This window comes from Xyrauchen texanus, chromosome 8, assembly GCF_025860055.1.
Source record: "Xyrauchen texanus isolate HMW12.3.18 chromosome 8, RBS_HiC_50CHRs, whole genome shotgun sequence".
NCBI classification, from domain to species: domain Eukaryota; kingdom Metazoa; phylum Chordata; class Actinopteri; order Cypriniformes; family Catostomidae; genus Xyrauchen; species Xyrauchen texanus.
Genome location: NC_068283.1, coordinates 7,760,178 through 7,780,967, shown reverse-complemented (window position 1 = coordinate 7,780,967; position 20,790 = coordinate 7,760,178). Strand labels below are relative to the sequence as shown.

Below are 20,790 nucleotides of genomic sequence, written 5' to 3'. Positions count from 1 at the left end.
TTGCCTGTTTCATTCTCCCTCTCTCTCCTCAACAGTTCCTTGTAACATTTAACTGTCTTGTCTAATGATAAAAAGGCAAATATCAATAAAACTAATATACTATACTGTCTGCAAATATCATTTAATATCTCAATGTAATGAACCAACCTCACAAAACTTGAGCAGATCAGCGTCCTGTTTAACACTCATAAATCTTCCTCTAAAGCACATATTCTAACAGTCTCTCCTTGATTCCCTGTCACTTTTCTAATGATAAAAGGCAAATATCAATAAAACTTGTTTTATATACTGTTTGCAAATATGCAGATATCTCGTTTAAACAGATGTAATAAACCAACCTCACGGAAATCCTGTGTTGACATCCTGTCAAGCATTTATCTAATATTTTCCACTAAAGCACGTGTTCTATCAGCAAGAGTCAAAATTTCAGGATCAGGATCTAAAGTTCCTCTGATTCACAAATCATGATGACAATCCAAGTAGGCAATCCAGGCCGTTTAACCGGTCACAAGACTGATGCTCACGAGCGTGTGAGTGCATCTACAAGGTGTCCGAAAGCAGGTAAATGCTGCCTCCGGTGGCTGTATAGAGGTAGGATGAAAATAAGGTGGTTTTCAAACTGTTCGGAAATCAGTTCCTTAAGAGATCCATTCATTCAAAACAGATGTCAGTTAAGCCATTAACTGATTAGGCAGCAAGACAGCTGTCTATGTTGTTGGATGCAGCCCAAAATAAAAGCGCTTCACGTGTGCTATCATTAAATGTCTTATTCACTATGCACTGTATGCACAGTTTGTTTGATATCTGTATTTTTTGAGAAAATGCTATTGCTAACGTGAACATGCCATCTATGGTTGCTGGACTACTGTGGGTACTGTTATTTCCTTCTAATACATTAACAATTTCTCCATGTGCAAATAAAGATGATAAATCAGATGAAACTGCTATCTACCATTTAAAACACAATATTATTATTTTTATTTGTGATAATGTTTTTAAATATAGTGCTAAATAATAGTTTTAATTTTATGTTTGTTATTGACTAAATGAAATTGTGTGATATATCGGCCACCCTGCTCCCTGGATATCGCATTGGCCATTAAAAAAAAAAAAAAATAACGTTCGACCACTACTCAAATCATGAGATTCCTCTACAAAGAGCAGTGCTGAAACACAACTCAAGTAAAGTGTTCTTCCACAAATTGCTTGCAATTTTAAGTTAACCATAGATGTGTCGCTTGAGAGCACAAAGTTACGTAGTGCAGCTTAAATGTTATTCAAAAATTCATTGCTAGTTTATGTTAGCTAATGTTGTAAACTAACATACAGTATGTAACCTTGTTTTAAAGCGTCACCCAAATTACGGGTTTAAACCGTATTTCACCCAAGTCCCAAACTTTGGTAAGAGTGTTGCAAAAATGGCCAAGTCAATAATAATAATAAAAAAAGACAAAATAAATACAAGGTTTTTGTAAAAATGTTTGTAGGTTAAGCAGCTCCTTTCATAGAAACAATACAAAAACAAAATTTAAGCCCTACTTTGTAACCTTCTTGTGGAAATTGCCTCAGTGTCACATTAAAACACAAAGTAAATGTGGTATGAAGTGAGTGTCTTTGACTCACCCTGGACATTGAGCACTCTCTCCACGCTGACTTCTGGCATTCTCTTTTTGCGGAGTTCGGCACGGATTCGGAAGACCTGGTCAGCGTAGGGAGAGACCACCCCGATGCTCCCCTCATCCAGCTTCCCCCAGGCCACTGGCCATTTTTTCCTAATTTCTTCCACACGCTCCACTATCTCAAACACCTGCACGGGCACAACACATCATTCAGACAACACTAGTATACATCTAGTACAGAAAGAAAGACCTACAATGACTCAATCTGAAATTTGGCCCGTTCACACCATGTCCAAGAAGACTAAACACAAATATCAAACAAAATCACAAATGATTTCTTCCTAAATTTACAAAGAGTCAGAAGCATTCGTGCAGTATGGGAAAACGCTTAAACGGTCTCAAAACACCAGTTCCAATCTGATCTTGGAAATATATTCAAAACTCTTGGAAGTTTTAAGCACCTAATATAAACTAAAGCAGATATCCATGAGCAGAACTGCATATTTCACTTTGTTTTCAAAGTTAAATCTGTGAAATAATCAATACTTCTTGATGGTCAATTGTTCTGATTATAGAGTCTACATATTTTCTCTCATTTTAGTACAGCCAGTCACAAACTGTCATCTATGTGCCATTACAGTTTGTGAATAGAGATGTTTTCCCCCCTGCTGATATTATGAACTATTTCCATTTCTACAACCATTTCAGAATTTTCTGTTCCTAAACTGCACATAAACACAAAATGAACAGTGGTTGGTCGCATTACATTTCATTCAGAGTATAAATGGGCAATTTTTCATCCAGAACAAGTTAGAAACAGTTCACCTAAAAAAGAAAATTGTTAGAATTTACTCACCCTCGCATTTTTCCAATCCAGTAACACTTTTCTTATTTTGTGGAACACAAAAGCAGAAATTATAATGAATAGTCTGGTCCGTCTTACCTGTTGATACGCAGCCCGTTTTGAGCACAAATCATGAAAATGGCATACCTGAACTTAAATGGTTGTAGTTACGGGACCCTTTGGAGTATGGACACAGTTGTAGTATCTTTTGAAAGAAGACACTTTGGGCACGCTATTGGGCACACTATGGTACACTTTGTGCGCACTATTGCGTATCAACAGGTTAAAAGCTTTAAAAAAAGCACCAAAAAGTGTCAAAAGTAGTCCATGCAGCTTGTTTTAGCACTAAACAATGCAAGTTCTCACGTGAATGTGACGTTCCTGTTCTACCTGCTCCGAACTGGACTTGAACCAACGTCTCCAGCGTGGGAGGCGGGTGCTCTAACAAGGAGGCTAAAGGCTACAGCCGCTAACATCAGTCACTAGCGCACCTCTTGAGGTCAGGAGAGTGAGGTTTACACACTGCACAGCTATCTACCAGCTGGTTCCCGTTACACTCACCCCCTAAACCTCACTCCCATCCGGGTCACGGCACCATTGCGACACTCCTGTTCTACCCGCTCCGTACGGGACTCGAACCAACATCTACCAGCTGGCTCCAGTTACATGAACACACGAGCCACTGTGAACGAGCTTCTCTCTCGCACTCAAACACACAAGACGAAAAGATTTACACTGTCAAATGACTAAAATGTCATGTTTCTCACCAAAACCTACAGTATTGGCATATGGCAAAAGGCATATGGAACATGATGAACAAGTCGCATGGACAACTTTTGCGATACTTATGGATGGTTTTTAAGAATTACAGTGAGACACTTTCAACGGCCATTGTATTAAAAAGGCAGACCAGGATTTTCATTACAGTTTTGCCGTTACTTTAGTGTTCCTCAGAAATAAATCCATGGGTTTGGAGTGACATGAGGGTGACTATTCCTTTAATACCGATAGTCAAAAGTCTGGCTACGCAAACCTACACACTAAAATGTAAGGAATCCCAACAGAGCAAATGTTCATGTCATTGTCAATGGTTATGTTGGGGTTACCTCAGCGTTGTTGTAGTAAGCGGTGCTGTTCTTCTCCTGCACGTCCTCTCCTCGTGCGGTGAAGAAGGTGAGAGGGTAGAAGTCCTTATGGGGCGGCTGCTTCCCGCTGGCCATCAGTTTACCCTCATAGAAGAGGTCAGATGTGTAGCTGCAGTCAGACAAAACACATAGTTAGCATTCACTGCTTTAATAAGGGCATTCCGCAACCTTGTTGACACAAAAAGCCTAACCCAAAATCTGGTTCATCACATCTCATCTGGTTAGAACACTGTGCTAAGCTCTATAGACAGCATTTGTAGTATAATGTTGATTATAGATGTCGACCAATAGTAGATTTAGCAGATGCCAATAACTGGTGGTGGAAAAGGTCTCTAGCCGATTTATCGGAAAAAATTTGTAAAACGTATTTATAGAAAGTTAAAACATTCTTATGTTCTTAACATTTTCATAAAGACGAAGAGTCTGGAAGTACTAAAATCCCAGTTATAGTTTAATGTGAAACCAAAATCCCAATAATAGGATGGAGATTTTGTGCATAATGTAGGACGCAGGATTATTAAATTTTTTTCCTCCCAATTTGGAATGCCCAATTCCCAACGTGCTTTTAAGTCCTCATGGACGCATAGTGACTCGCCTCAATCTGCGTGGCTGAGGACGAATCCCAGCTGCCTCCACGTCGAAGACCATCAATCCACGCATTTTATCGTGTGGCTTGTTGAGCACGTTGCCACGGAGACCTAGCACGTGTGGTGGCCTCACGCCATCCACCCCGGCATCCACGCTCAACTCACCACACCCCACCGAGGGCGAGAACCACATTATAGTGACCACGAGGTGGTTACCCCATTTGACTCTACCCACCCTAGCAACCGGGCCATTTTGGTTGCTTAGGAGACCTGGCTGGCGTCACTCAGCACACCCTGGGATTCGATCTCCAGGGGTGGTAGCCAGCGTCTTTACCACTGAGCTACCCAGGCCCACAGGACGCAGAATTTTTAACTATGTACAAGCTTCATATCGGTTTATTTGGAAACAAAATATGCATTGAAGTGAAGATAAAAATATGCTGTTATATTGTAGTACCAAGCCGTGTAGTATAATAATAATACAAATAAACATAAATAAATAAATAATGCAAGTCAAAATTATGTTCTGTGGTAATTGACATGATGCCACAAATGCTGTCGAGCTTAACTCGAACAAACACTTCCTGCATCCATTTCACAGCATTCTACTTCGTTTGAATTGGATATTACTCGCTCAAACTTTCAACAGGACAGTATATGTAGATTTTATGCAAAATGATTGGATAAAACGGATGCTAATGTAAATTTCAGTGCTGAAGCCACTCGTATCCATTTTAATTAACATTTTGACACCAGAGCACTTCAAATCAAGGACAATTTAGCAATTGTTCTGACTTCTGAAGAGTTCAAAGCACTGGGAGGTATTGAGAAAGGAGGGGTGAGCATAGAGAAAATGCCAGAATGCATCCCACTCAATTTACAAAACCTCAGCGCTGGAGTAAAAACTGGACCTGCAGTTTAAACAAGTGTTTAATCTTTGCTCTGTTTTGTCAGCTCTTAATCCCAAAACACACAACTGGGAGTCCACAGAGGGAACAAATGTGTTACAGTTGCCATTGACAGTCCTGAACGAGTGTAACTATTCTCTGTACAGTATTTAGTGCCTATTCTTTCTGTGAAAGAAAAAAAAAAAAAAAAAAAAAAACACCTCATATTTAGTTAAACACACAAGATAACATGTATATATGAACAAAAGTTTGGACACACTTGGGGGAATTTATGTTTCTTATGATCGTCCAACATGTGTCTTAATGAATAACATCTTAAATTATGCACAAAGTGATCGTATGGCTTCAGAAGACTTGGAATACAGTACACGATGAACCTATTGATTACTTCTGACATTCCGCTTTTCTAAATCATACACATGCAATTATTTGAATAAAAAAATTATACATTTAAAGATAATCAAACAGTGTTTTTAAAATGAATGTGATATAACTGAAAGGGGACGTGTGTTTTCAGCATACGTTCTGGAGAGTCCATCGCTTTCTCCAGCGACACGAGCTGTTGCCCTTGCTCACCTGCGTTGCACGCTTTGTTTGCACCGTGGGTTGGGAGGCTGGTTCTGTTGACAGAATCATGTTTACCACCTCCCATCCAGGACACGCATCACTGTGCATGCTCAGGTAGGACCACGCTCGGCATTTTACAGCAACAGCGAACGAGCCACCATTAACTTCTGATATGTTTCACATCCGTTTCTAATGCATGGAATTCGCAGATCCGATAATATCAAGTAAACTGTTCATACTGTTGTCCAATGACAGGCCAGCTTACATCCTCTGAGTGGCACGTGGGAGAGGGGGTGTGTCTTATAACGGAGTCGACATTTCATTGGTTCCTCCCAAAAGTCAACCGTCCAATGGCATTTTTTTTTAAAAATTCATTCTCAATTGGAGAAAGGAAAAAGAAAAGCCATTGGCGAAAGGATGAGGAAAAGCAAAAAGAAATTGCCAAATAGCTTTTTAAAATGCAATTTAAAAAGGTGCTTTTAAAGTGCATTAATAAGTGAATTTAAAAGACTCGTTAATTTACTCATTTATTGCTACATTTAATGACATTTTAAAAATGAATTAAATAAACATTTAAAAACACCTGGAGTCCCTATTGAGATTCAATATGTGGGGGGGGGGGGTGCAGTCTGAAAACTTTTCCATTTTTTTTCTTTTGTGATCCACAGAACAAAGAATGCCATACAGTTTTGGAGTGAAACAATTTTTATTTTTGGATGAATCATCCCTTTAACTCCTATTGAAACATAAAACATATTTTAAACATTGATGTTACTTTCATCCTGTTATGCAACTTTCCATTATAGTTTGTGTCATACATAAGTTCAGAACACCACTGTTTACAGTCAACCAATGGTGACAGTAAACATCCTTCTCCTGACACAAATGCAAAAAATCTGATTATTTTTGAGAAAAGGCACCACATACGAAGAACACATGTAGAGAGAATAAGACAGGTTTACATATGTGTAACTGCATCTGTGTCAGCACAGCCCTGAGTATGTTTGAATGCGTGTCTCTCCTCAGGAAGAGTGTGTGTAAAAAGTTCACACCTACTTGATGATCGCCTCATGTGAGCGGTAGTTTTCACACAGCAGGATCCTGCAGGGGTATTCAGATGGGTAATGCTCATACAGACGGTCCAGAAGAGACATATGCAGGTTCCTCTCTCGCGCAAACTCACTGTACACAAACGGACTCAGCTGCAGGAGACAGGAAACACGGCAGGGTCATGATTGCATGCGTTAAATTAGCAGCAATAAAGCAATTAAAGACCATTCACTTTATAGCTGCCGTGTGATTTCTTTGATGTTAAAATACTTTCCCGCATCTTAGCTTAATATGCAAATTATATAGTCATGGAACTCAACATGCTGCAAGCTGATAGGTCTGTTAGCCAATCAACTAGTGTACTCAAAATCTAACATTTAAATTGCAGACAAGCCGGTTTCAGTGCAGTGCACTATGGCCTCTCTCATTGAAACCCTCCTCCCCAGCACCACCTGTCTAGATCTGCTTCAAAAGGATTGTATGCATGTTTAATTGTGCAGCAGCAGCAACATAAGCAGATCTAGTCCATTAAGACCAAACCTAGCATCTTGTCATATCCAATATAACAACTTGAATTTATTCTGTGAGGTGTCATGACTAAACTATAAAAAGCCATCTGCAGGTTGATTTCCCTGAAAAGTGTAACACTGTGGCATTAACTAAATATTCCTCTGCTTGTTAGAACATCCTGTCCATTCCATCACACAAATGAGTACCTTACCAACTAACCTTAACACATTAAATTTACAGATAATCAGAACACATCAAAACTGGGAACTTAAGAGACTGTCAACATATTGCGTTTCAAAAAGAAAGTCTTTCAGGTTTGGAACAAAATGACCAAGTAAATGATAATCTTATTTATAAATTTCATTTTTGGATTAATTATTACTGACCAAAATTGAGGATTTTCAAAAACTGCATTTTAGAGGAATATATATGGTTTAATACAAGTTAAGCTCAAACGACAGCATTTGAGGTAAATTATTGATTGCTACAAATGTTTATTTCGACTCGTTCCTCCTTTTCTTTAAAAAAGCAAAAATGTAGGTTACAGTGAGGGCCAATTTTTGAACGTTAAAATACTCACCGTTTCAAAAAGAACAGCCACAAGACAAACTATATGTAAACATATATATGTAACGTTTCTATTTAAAGTTATAGCAAATTTTACAACCTCATTACCATAACAATTTAATGTCAAACAAACACCGAAACCATAAAACTACAGTAAAAATGACAATTTAAACAACTTTACAGCTCAAATAAAACAATTATAACAGAAGAATTAATGAAAGTGCTTTTATAAAATTATAAGCTTCACATTTCCATGTTTAAACCCTCCAAAGATTGGCACCCATTCACTTCCATTGTAAGTGTCTCAGTGTAACCTTGCTTTTTTTTTTTTTTTTTAAAGAAAAGAGGGATGAGTCAAAATTCATTTTTGTGGTAATTAATGCAACAAATGCTGTCAAATGAGCTTGACTTGTATTGAACCCGGAATATTCTTTTAAGAGAATTTTGAGAAAATATAGTGCAAGATATATGCCAATTCAATTTCAGCAATTTTGTTTTGGCCATTGAAAAACCCTTCAGAACATTTACTCTGAATGTGTCGACTCTTAGGATAAAAGTATTAAGTAATCCGCTCACCAGATCCAAAAGCTTAAATAAATAAATTAAAAAGATATTAGCTGTCTAAACAGTAGTCTAGTCCCAAATGGACTTAAAGATTTTTACTAGATGGAAGCATTCGCTGTTTAACAGCTGAAGTGACGTTTCAAACACATACAATGTGTGTTGCTGCTAGCTTTAGCACGTTAGCCAACCTCAGCTCAACACTTATATCTCAAACAATGTACATATTCACACAGAGTGGGGTGATGATAAAGCATTCAACTTACATTTGTAAGGTGCTGTCTTCACTGAGATGTGGCTAGTTGCTGAATTCTCCAATAATTACAATTGTTTTATCAGACCAGCATGGTGGCCAAGAAACGCTGCATCTTCCGCTACATTCGGCAAGCTGCGAGCACTGAGACCATGAAGTATCCAAAATTCCAAAAAATCCACACTCCGTTTTGATGGTTAAAGAAGTGAATCATCCGGATACTCGTATCAGATTTCTGTTTGTAACCTTTTTTAAGTGTTAACATACTACTCGCACTACTGACACAACATAAATGATGTAGAATATTGCAGAAGTGTGTGGTTTCAGATACATATTTACTGTAACTGGAGTAAACTAGTGATTAAAAGCTTGGTCATGATTATATACACTTGACGGACAGCTTTGAAATGATTTTTTTTGTGTACTTTAGATCGCTGAGTAAATCAACAACCTCTGATCTCAAGCCTCATTTTATTTATAATTGACATAAACTTTCAGATGTGACATGCAAAATCCCTGATGCTATGCACACAGTGAACACTAAACTTGTTCTACACCAAAATTAATCCCTCTTGTTGTTGTTGTAATTAATACATATAAGTTAGATGAGAAGAGAATTTTGAAATTCTCAAATGAAATTTGATAGTTTGTTTGCGCACATTTAAACTTTGTGCTGCAATGTGATTTATGCCAGGTTTGACATCAATGACAACAAAATGCCATTAGCTCCCATGTCTCGTATACAAACACGAGGCACCAAGTTTGAATATGTGGAAGTGTGAATATGATATTAAAGTTATGATTTAGATTTTCAGCAAAGCTATCATATGACTTCAGATTTACTTTATGAAAAATTATTTCTTGATTTTATCCCTGAAAATTTTATTGGATTGGGAAAAGCAGGCTATGATTTGATCGGTTTATATAATTTGTCCAGCCCATGTGACAATGCAGATGAAGTCATTTCAGGAGTTGGAACGATTTATTATGCATACTGTAAAAAAAAAAGTGCACTGATGAATCATGCACAATAACACTAAGAACATGCCTTAAGAAAATAAATACTGCAAGGTCAATTTCGATTTCATTGCGAGTTAAGAATTATAGTAGTTAAAAATATTTATTGAAATAATGAGTGACTCTTTCCAGTGATGCTGTTCTCATTCATGACATCATCATTCAAGTACCTGCATGTGATCTCCTGCCAGTACGACGCGAGTGCCCTTAGTGGCCAACGCCAGCGGCATGATGGTCTCGCACTCCATGGCTTGAGCTGCCTCATCCAACAGGATGTGTGTGAAGATCCCTTTATAAACACACACACACAAATGAAATATTCATTACATGGAGCTTCACAGGATGAACCATTAATAATAGATAACACAAAAATACACAAACACACACACAGCAACCATTAACAAAAAAAAAAGTGTCTGCCATTAGGTCCCGCAGAGGAACTTCTTAATCTGCACATGGAGATGTAAGCAGATGCAAGTTTTATCTGTGTGTGTGTGTGTGTGTGTGTGTGAGAATGACATAACTCACGGACATGCCAATAAACAAAACATTAAGACACGCCTTCTAGCATACATGTGATTAGGACTAATGTACTGAATGTTACAATGTTCAATATTATTTTTGATATAAAATAATTGTGCAGCATTGTGACTTTTTATTTGGCCATTAAATGGAAAGTTCATGCAAAAATTAAGATTCTCATCATTTACTCAACCTCATGTCATTCCAGATGTGTATGACTTTCTTCTGCTGAACACTAATGAAGATTTTTAGAAAATATTTCAGCTCTTTCGGTTCAAACAAAGCAAGTGAATGGTGATTAGAACTTTGAAGCTCCAAAAAGCACATAAAAGCACCATAAAAGTTATCCATGAGACTCCAGTGGTGAAAGGAGTGATATGACAGGCGTGGGAGGGAAACAGATGAATATTTAAGTCATTTTTTACTATAAATCTCCACCTTCCATTTCATTCTTCTTGTGTTTTTGGCGATTCGTATTCTTTATGCATATCGCCACCTAATGGGCAGGGAGGAGAATTTACAGTAAAAAAAGGATTTAAATACGGATCTGTTTCACACCCGTACATGTCATATCACTCCTGAAGACATGGATTAAACCACTGAAGTTCTAGTCACCATTCACTTGCATTGTATGGACCTACAGAGCTGAAATTTACTTCTAAAAATCTTTGTTTAGTTTCTGCAGAAGAAAGAAAGTCATACACATCTGGGATGACATGAGGGTGAATAAATGAGAATTTTCATTTTTGGGTGAACTATTCGTTTAAGTGTCACTGAACCAGTTTTGCAAATATTTTCAAATGTTTATTAATTCATTTTAGAGTAAATATTGTGTGAAATATGTGTATGACATTGTATAGTATTGTGTACATATCATTTGCTATAATTGCAGTATATTGTTTTATATAAACGTTAGCATTTATTTCACCATCAGCCAGCTATTTAATACAGTGTATGTATAGTGCAGTAAACATGACATGATTATTTCAAAAACATTTTTTTTACTATATTTTACAACTTGTATGAAACATTTTAAATCTAACTGGTTTTCATGACTGTATTGGTTGAAATGACCATTTCAGAGCAAATATAACCATATCAAGATAAATATAGAGTATTGTCAAAGGCTGAAAAAATCAAGATAATTTGTTTTATATCAGTCCCGCAAGTGATCACACCGAACTTGTCCTCCCTTCTCCAAAAACACAAACAAACATGACCTAAAGGAATATAAACACAAAAGGTTTTTGTCATGGGAGGGAATAAACTTCTGCCTCCCAAAACCCCAAGACAAAAATCACTGTACTTTAAGAATGAGGGAGAAACAAACGAATGGAGACGGGGGTGTTAATGATGACGAGTGTGTTAGACATGTGAGCCGCGTCTCTTAGCAACAGATGATCCTGCACACAGACACACTGGAGGAAATTAGCCTCTCCTAATAAACTGCTGCAGATCGCTCCAGGAGGAGGAGTTTAATGTGGCCACTTCCAGCTGTGACACGCTGCTGTGATGTCTTTCTGTTTTAATAAGATGTGTGTAGTTATGAAAACCAGCTGCAAGTCTCTTCTTTAGCATGCTGTGAGCAGGAAGAATGAAAAGAGAGAGTGAAACAAAGAGAGAAAAGTTTTGTAATGAGACAAAACGATTTGGCCTTCGGTTTGACCTTTTTTTATTACCGATTTGACCGATATTTTTTTTTTTAACTTTGAGTTCAGCATTGGGTCTACTGAAAGTATGGACACTGGATGGATGGATGGATGGATGGATGGAAATTGGTGCTGATGTTTGCTTTTTGGAACAATCTGTTATCTGAAAAAATAAATCCTGATAATTTTTTTCCCTCCATGATGTTTCTTCTCCTAAAGGATCCTACAGTTAAAACAGCTTGATTTTAAAGTAGAACAGTGGCCTCTAGAGGTGAAATAAAAACAAACCACATAGGGTGCATTTGTGCTCACCTGGCTCCATGTCAAGCTGGCAGAGGTACTGGGACGTGCTGAGTGTGACAACAACCACGCGGTGGCGCTCGACGTCCTGGCGTGTAGGCATCTGAAAGGTGAAGTAAGCTCCAGAGATCAGACAGTACTGCTGCACCACTGGATGCACCGTCTTCACCCAGCGCTTTCTGAAGTAAACCCTGAACGAACACACAAACATGTTACACACACAACATGAAATGGCATTGACAACACATTTAACGTCTGTAATTGGACACATTACCCAATGAAACTACATGGAGATGAATGTTTTTGTTTGTTTTTAACGCCATGCCAGCTTCGATGGCTATTTTCAGCTTACTTGAGTACTAGAATACAGTACAAGTGGGAGAAAGTTATTACATTGTGATAAAATATTTTTTTTTCCTCATTAAAATAATGTGTGCCAATGAATCATACACAACCGGAAATTTGGATTTTTGAAGGCTAAAGTGTATGGGACAAGATGGATAAGAGACTTATGGGTGGCGTGCCAAAATAACCATGGAACCATGAGAACTACTGTGCGTTTTAAAACAACCCTTTCACAATGTCAAATATTTCAAGCAAAAAAACTGGGTAATGATTGAAGTGTTTTTCTTTAGCCTTTTAAGACTGTCAAGACACCGCTAGTTAACCCAAAAATGAAAAACTATTTTTTTTTACCCACTCATGTTCGCAACCTGAATGACTTACAATCTGCCTAACATTTCCTTTTGTTTTTCATGGTCGGGTGTTAACCTCAGTCACCATTTACTTTCGTTGTATGGGATAAAAATGCAACAAAAGTGAATGGTGATCGAGGCTATCAGTCCCTTACATTCTACTAATTGTCTCTTTTCTGTTCAACAGTGTGTCTCCTAATATCAGGGTGGGTATATAATGATCGAAAAGATATTTTTGGCTGAACTGTACCCTTCAGCATGTTACCTGAGAGGTCGTGCGTGTGGATTGCCAGCCTCCACGTATGGATGAAGGTAATCTTTAATGTACAGATCTGCTGCACTGTTTGAATGGGTGCAAATCAGAACCCTGAAACAAAGAAAATAAAACAGTAAATCAAAACCATCATCATCATCATACATTTTTTAGGTAGGGACAACAATAAAAAGCTCTCGCTTCATCAATGTAATGTTGCATAAATCTGGATAAAAACAAGTAAAATGTCTTAGGAAAATAAGTTCAATTTTGTGTTTTAAATGCTCTGGGTTCAACACAATAAAACATCTGTAACATGCCGTCCATTACCACAGAAAATATCCTGCATTGTGAAGTGTATTTTTGCTCACCGTGTGTCAGGCTGTTTGAGGATGTGTTTGACCGCCTGGGCCAGTGTAAAGGTCTTGCCCGTGCCATAGGGTCCTATGATGAGCACCGGCGGAAGGCTGATGGAGAGGGGGGTGGTGATGGCCAGAACAGCCTCCTTCTGCTTGGCATTCAGACGGGGATCCAGCTGCTCATCCCACTGCCTGTGGCACAGAGGAAGAACAACTTACCAACTACAAACACACAGCCGTGCGCTCCATCACAGCTGTCACTTACATTAACAGAGCCGTCTGAGCATGTAAATGATCTTCAGTCCTGCAGCAGTTCACTAAGTCATTTCACATTTTAGCTCAATGTAGGGGGTCTTCAATTACATCACTTTTTACTACATGTTTGAAGTTTCTTATTTCAATATTGATGTCACATGTCAATATTTTAATATTTTTTCTCTAAAGATTTGGTCGAGGCCTTGTTCAACTTTCTAGTGGATCTAATGTGTAATGTAGATTTTTAATGTGTGCATGATGGTGATGTCATGCTGGGAATTATGAGTATTGGTAATGACTATATAAGGGAATGACTTTGGTCATAACAAGTGATGATAATGGCGTGTGGTGTTAATGACAAGTGATGACATTTGATGGTAATGACGTTTGATGGTACTGACGTGTGGACGAGTGATGGGTAATGACGAGTGATGACGTTTGATGGGTAATGACGTTTGATGGGTAATGACGTTTGATGGGTAATGACGTGTGGACGAGTGATGGGTAATGACGTTTGATGGGTAATGACGTGTGGACGAGTGATGGGTAATGACGTTTGATGGAAATGATGTGTGGACGAGTGATGGGTAATGACGTTTGATGGTAATGACGTGTGGACGAGTGATGGGTAATGACGTGTGGACGAGTGATGGGTAATGACGTTTGATGGGTAATGACGTGTGATGGGTAATGACGAGTGATGGGTAATGACGTGTGGACGAGTGATGGGTAATGACATGTGGACGAGTGATGGGTAATGACGTTTGATGGTAATGACCTGTGGACGAGTGATGGGTAATGACGTTTGATGGTAATGACATGTGGACGAGTGATGGGTAATGACGTTTGATGGGTAATGACGTGTGGACGAGTGATGGGTAATGAGTGATGACGTTTGATGGGTAATGACATGTGGACGAGTGATTGGTAATGACATGTGGATGAGTGATGGGTAATGATGTGAGGCGGTAGTGATGTGTGATGGCAGTGACAAGTTATTGTCTTGACAGGTTTTGTGAGTCACCCTTTGACACTTTTTACAGATTTATTATAGAGGGGAGGTCAAAACGTCTACTTGGGGGACAAGCACATAATAAAATATAGATGCAAGCAGCATTGACGGGCCCAAGCACATCTGGTCCATTTCCACCCTGTGGCATTTGGACAATGCAAGGTGGACACATGCACTTGGCTTTGGATATTATTCTAAACAATTCTGAAGCCATTAGAGTAATATAAGAGGACTAATTTAAAGTCTGTTGTAAGAGCCACACTTCCGGCTGCCAGGTGGTGGCGCTATGACCGTGACCCAAAATAGTCAAATCCATGCGATTAGCCCTTAAGACTAAACATACATCTCAATTATGATCTAAATCACACACAGAAGCATTGTTTCCCTTTTTTGCCTTTAATTTAATGCCTCGCCATGGCAACACCATTTGATATATCAAAATCTGTTCACAATTTAGCATCTTTAATGTCTTGGCAAAATGTTGACTAAATGTGCTGACAGTCTCATGAATCCCCTAGGAGGAGTGTTTAAAAGTTCAGAGCCTGCAACATAAAAAAAATTTAAAAAAATGGCAGACTTCCTGTTGGGCAGAGATAATGACTGTGCCTGAAAGTTGTTTGGCTTTATGAGAACAAAATCTGCACAAATTTTGATGACTTTAGGTGAAAATGGGGTGCTAAGGAGCCCCTCTTACACTCCCATTTTCAAGAGGGTGCTACAGAGCCCCCCCCCACCCCAACTTTGCCCAGCCCTAATGGCCGAAGACTCTGATGTGTGTGCAAAAGAGAATAAATAAAGTCCTTCATTCAGAGTCTTGTGTCTGTGATGGTACCTGTTTGGACTCCAGGGGATTGTGGGAGTGAGGCCGACATCTGGAAAAAGGATGCCATTATCTCTTATACGATCCAGAGCATAGTGCATCTCACACAAAGGAAGCCTGTTCAACTGAAACTGGAGCTCCACCTGCACGCACGCACGCACACACACACACACACACTAAAGTCTTAGTGTGACACAGTGGACAGAGTGCATTTAAATAGCAGGAGAGTATTTACTTACCAGTTACACTCTTTTCAACAAATGCTTACACACCCCATTGTTTAATCACCAATTGCTAATTATTCATTGGAACTAGTCAATGATTGGTGTTAAAGTGTTAAATCATATGGATTTGGAACAACTTTTCGGTGAACTTTGTTCTTCCCAAGACAACAAAAGGAGGCATCAGAAAGTTTGCTGCACTTTTACATTTAATGAAAGCGGATGAGCTCCAAAAAGGAAAGAAAATAGTCCATATGACTCGTACTTTATTCCAAGTCTTCTGAAGTCAAACAATAAATTTCAGTCCATTTCTCACACAAAGCAAAGTAGATATTCACTCAAAATAATCTTCTACACTGAAGCTCTCAAATTTCATTTGCACGGCTGCATTTTCAAACTAGCATGTCGAGTTTGGTAACAACACGAGAACCAATGGCCTTTCAAGTCTGTGATGTCAAATGTTGCGCAACATGTCTAGATGTATATTTGACAAAACTTGACAATAGGGCTGCAACTTATGATTAGTCGATTTTCAAGATAATCTAACGATTATTAGAATGATTATTCAGACGATCATTGCTACGATTAATCGTCATCTCTTAACAGACTATACAGCTTGAACTTTGACTTAAAAGATTGTAAGAAACATGCTTAATAATAATAATAATAATAATGAGGACAAAACTATCTGTGCTGACCGCACAGAGATATGCCAGTTTCAGAGTTTATACTCATTTACATGACCTGCTTCCTTATTATGTGAACTCTAATAAAGGATGCATTAAAGATATAACGGCGAGGTGTTTCCTTTAAAGATCCTCTGACAAGTTTAGCTTCAATGGAATGTATTTCATGTTTTTTAATATTTTTGCATTAGAATTCCCTCATACTTTGTGATCTACATCACCTGAAGCTGTTTGGAAAGTTTAGAGTGCATCTGGACTGTGAGCTGTGTGTTCTTCCTCTACTCATTCAGGCGTGAGCTGCAGAGCTGCAATCATTAGAGTTTCATATCTGATCTCATGTTTCCTTAAATGAGATCAAACTAAATTTTTTTGACGTTGTCGCTAACGTCGACTAAACTTAGTTGACAACTGTTATGGTGCTTTTATGTCATTTCTGGAGCTCACCGGAGCTAGTCCCCACTGTGTAAATTTTTTTAAATTCAACTTGGGCATTCAGCCATTTAATTGTGTATTCCACAGAAGTCAGTCATACGGGTTTGGAACTGCATGAGGGTGGGTGAATGATTTTCCTTTTTTGGTTGAAGCGATACTTCTACCTGCAGTTCCTGATCGCCCACCAGCCCAAGCTCCTCACAACAGTCTTTACAGATCCGCAGGAAGATGTAGTCCTTGGTCTTTTCCTCTATAAGAGCCTCGTACACACGCTCCTTAGCTCCGGCTGGCTGGTTCTGAACCATCCGCTCTTTAAAGAGAGGCAGCAGCAGAACAGAGTTGACCTTTGTCATGACCAGTCGGCCAGCCAGTGTGTCTTCTGACAGAGTCTCTGTCAGTTTGAAGCGTGCAAATAGCTGTCCGTTCTGAGCATATTTGGCCCCACCAGAAATGCCAGTCAACATAAAGCTCGTCACCAGCTGCAGGTTCACCTTGATGTTGAACCTGGGAGGAAAAAAAGATGAACAAGCGTGTTTATATATGGGATTTTACATGTTGCTGAAATCTTTTCCAAAATGGCCAAAACACTTGACCAGAACCAGAGTACCATCTTCTAAATAATACAACAGTACTCTTTATATTAACAATACAGCACAACCTCTCATACCTTATTGACCCACTTATAGGAAGTAGAGCACTTTCTATAGGTATTGCACTAAATGTTGTACTCTGTGATGCTAATTTTACTAATACATCAACATTAATCTCAATATCTAAAAATAACAAATGACATAAAAATCCTGTTGTCTCAAAATATATATATATATACACACACACACACACGTAGTACATATACACACAAACATATACACACACACACACACGTGTGTGTGTGATATATATATATATATAAATAACATACACACACGTACTACATACATATATATATATATATATATATACACATACACACATTGTGTGTATGTATATATATACACGTGTGTGTGTATATGTACTACGTGTGTGTATGTGTATGTACTACGTGCGCGTGTGTGTGTATGTACTACGTGCGTATATATATATATATACACACGTATATATACATATATATATGTACTGTATACACACACACACACACACACACACACACACACACATTTATACGTACTGTACACACACATATATATATATGTACTGTATATATATATACACACGCACACACATGTATGTGTACATAAACATATACATACATATATACACACATGTATATTTTTAATTCTATCTTCAAACATCAAACACAGCAGCCAATTGCTTTTTCACAAAGATCACCAATGACCTCTAGTGGTAAGGAGTGGAACAGGAATTACTGTTAAACACCATTAAAATGGATTTCAGAGCTCTGCTATATTGTTTAATGCTAGTATCTTATATTTATCCAAGCTTGCATGTACATAGTGTGTATGTAGTGCAGCAGCACCTTAATCATTAAAAACCAGTTTCCCTATGGAAAGAATGAATAGGATAACCTGCCCCTGAATGCCTTATCCAGACAAGCACACTGTGTCTAGTTTGCTTTACTTGTTGTTCAGGCAGTCTCTCCCTGTGTAAGTGTGCAGTTCTTGGCCAGATAAAGCTACAAAAATACAGACTGTCAAAATAACTTGCTTTGTGAGACTACTTACTTGCTGACTTCTTTGTACTGTGCGATCTCCTCGATGTATAGCAGGTCGTGCAATCGGGACAGGTAATTGTCTCTAGTGAGGGTTTTGTCCAGGACTGACTGTGTGAAGAGCTGGTCAGCAGAGAGAGGGATCTGATAACGGGTCAGTAGACTGCGTTCCAGCTCCATGTTCTCATTAGAGACAAACTCTACAATTGTTTTACAGGACGAGTCCCAGCGCTTCGCGGTCATCAAGAGCTGCTGCCGTGCCTGCATCAGATGCTCAAGATCTGTGGGATCATGTGTAATGCATAACGATTAAACACTGATCTCAATTCTATGCAATTACAAACTGATACATACACAGTTAGGATCTTTTTGAATTAAATTTCACATCTAAATCAGCAACTTTCAAAAGAATAAGAACTCTCTGGACAAAGGACAAAAAAACCTTACCTTCAATGGATGCAGCATCCACCATCACTCGCTGCATGAGCACGGGCTCAGAGCCGAAATCAAAAACCACGGTCTGCCGAAATGTTCCAAAGATCTCTGTATTAAAGGAGATGACCACGGTGTAAACGCAGTGGTCCATGCCATTCTGTACCAGACCAGCTCCGCTCCACTCCTGGCAGGCCCCTTCAGACACATCTTGAGGCACCTGGGTGGATGCGTCTCCAGCAGAGACCGCCGTGATGGAGAAGTGTGGACGATTGGCATCATAAAGCAGAGCGATGCAGTGTAGCATGCGAACCGGCTGAATGCAACCAAAAAAATAAATGTGTGTTTTAACCATCTTGCACAGAGTTGCTAATACATAATCTATTATTCCACATTAGTATTGCCACAAGGCTGAGATAAAATGACTCAAAAACCAAAACTAACGGTATCAGGTCTGAACACTAATTCCAAGTCTTTTCCTCATGAAATAGGATCAGTTAAGATAACAGATTACTTTCTATAATCTGTGGCTTTCAAAAGAGATTGTGAGGTTGTCCAAACCTTGCAAAAGAGCGTGAATGTCCAGGAGTGAGATGATTTCTTTGTGTTGACGGTAATTGAGAGATCCGAGTGGTGTTCCACAGTAACTCCATCCACACAGTCATTCATCTGCACGACACCACAAACCAGCAAAATCAATACAAGAACACCTGACAAATCTCACAGCTAACTGTTCCTGACTTTATAGACTATACAGGGGGGTGTGCCATCACTTATTGTTTCAATAGAATTACACTCCATTATGTTGAGGTTTGACATTATTAATCAAAGAAAGCATAGTTACAGGTAGGCCTGCACGGAATGTTAAGAACTGCACCTAAAGCTCTGAGAATCTCAAGCCAAGTGCCACAGAATTCCATGCAAAGCTCCACAAAATTCCACAGAAAGCTCAGCTGAATCCAGCAAAAAAGCTGCCCAGAATTCCACGCAAAGCTCGGCAGAAATCCGTGCAAAGCTCCGCAGAATCCCAAGCAAAGATGCAGAAAGCTCCGCAGCATGCCGCGGAAAGATGCAGAAAGCTCCGCAGCATGCCGCGGAAAGATGCAGAAAGCTCCGCAGCATGCCGCGGAAAGATGCAGAAAGCTCCGCAGCATGCCGCTAAAAGATGCAGAAAGCTCCGCAGCATCCCGCTGAAAGATGCAGAAAGCTCCGCAGCATCCCGCGCAAAGCTCCACAGATTCCTACTGAAAGCCCAGCAGAATTTCTACAGAACTATAACATCTATTATTCCAAAGATTCTACATATGCAAGATGCAGAAAGCTCCGCAGAATTCCGCGCAAAGCTCCGCAGAATTCCGCGCAAAGCTCCGCTGCATCCCGCGGAAAGATGCAGAAAGCTCTGCCGCATCCCGCGCAAAGCTCCGCAGATTCCTACTGAAAGCCCAGCAGAATTTCTACAGAACTATAGCATCTATCATTCCAAAGATTCTACATATGCAAGATGCGAAAGCTCGCAGAATTCGCAAAGATGCAGAAAGCTCCGCTGCATCCCGCGGAAAGATGCAGAAAGCTCCGCTGCATCCCGCGCAAAGCTCCGCAGCATCCGGCGGAAAGATGCAGAAAGCTCCACTGCATAACGCGCAAAGATGCAGAAAGCTCTACCGCATCCCGCGCAAAGCTCCACAGATTCCTACTTAAAGCCCAGCAGAATTTCTACAGAACCATAACATCTATCATTCCAAAGATTCTACATATACCCCTCTCTTGCGTCAACACTTATCAAAAACTTCAGCTAATTTAATAATGCTTTCAGTTACCAATAATAATGTAGTTCTCTCAGCTCTATTTAATACATTT

The 20,790-nt window shown here is 39.1% G+C and overlaps 1 protein-coding gene across 1 annotated transcript in view; it reads right to left on the bottom strand.

Annotated features, from left to right (window-relative positions):
• LOC127647627 (probable helicase with zinc finger domain) overlaps positions 1-20,790 on the bottom strand; it is a 70,275-nt gene that overhangs the window by 38,005 nt on the left and 11,480 nt on the right. Inside the window, exons 9-20 of the mRNA XM_052131989.1 lie at positions 19,495-19,602; positions 18,949-19,249; positions 18,515-18,782; positions 16,997-17,336; positions 15,506-15,636; positions 13,419-13,598; positions 13,060-13,161; positions 12,112-12,290; positions 9,799-9,917; positions 6,727-6,872; positions 3,570-3,717; positions 1,624-1,807 (exon numbers count right to left, since the gene is read on the bottom strand). Coding sequence (XP_051987949.1) covers positions 1,624-1,807; positions 3,570-3,717; positions 6,727-6,872; positions 9,799-9,917; positions 12,112-12,290; positions 13,060-13,161; positions 13,419-13,598; positions 15,506-15,636; positions 16,997-17,336; positions 18,515-18,782; positions 18,949-19,249; positions 19,495-19,602 — 2,206 coding nt within the window. The remainder of the gene's footprint in view (positions 1-1,623; positions 1,808-3,569; positions 3,718-6,726; positions 6,873-9,798; positions 9,918-12,111; positions 12,291-13,059; positions 13,162-13,418; positions 13,599-15,505; positions 15,637-16,996; positions 17,337-18,514; positions 18,783-18,948; positions 19,250-19,494; positions 19,603-20,790) is intronic.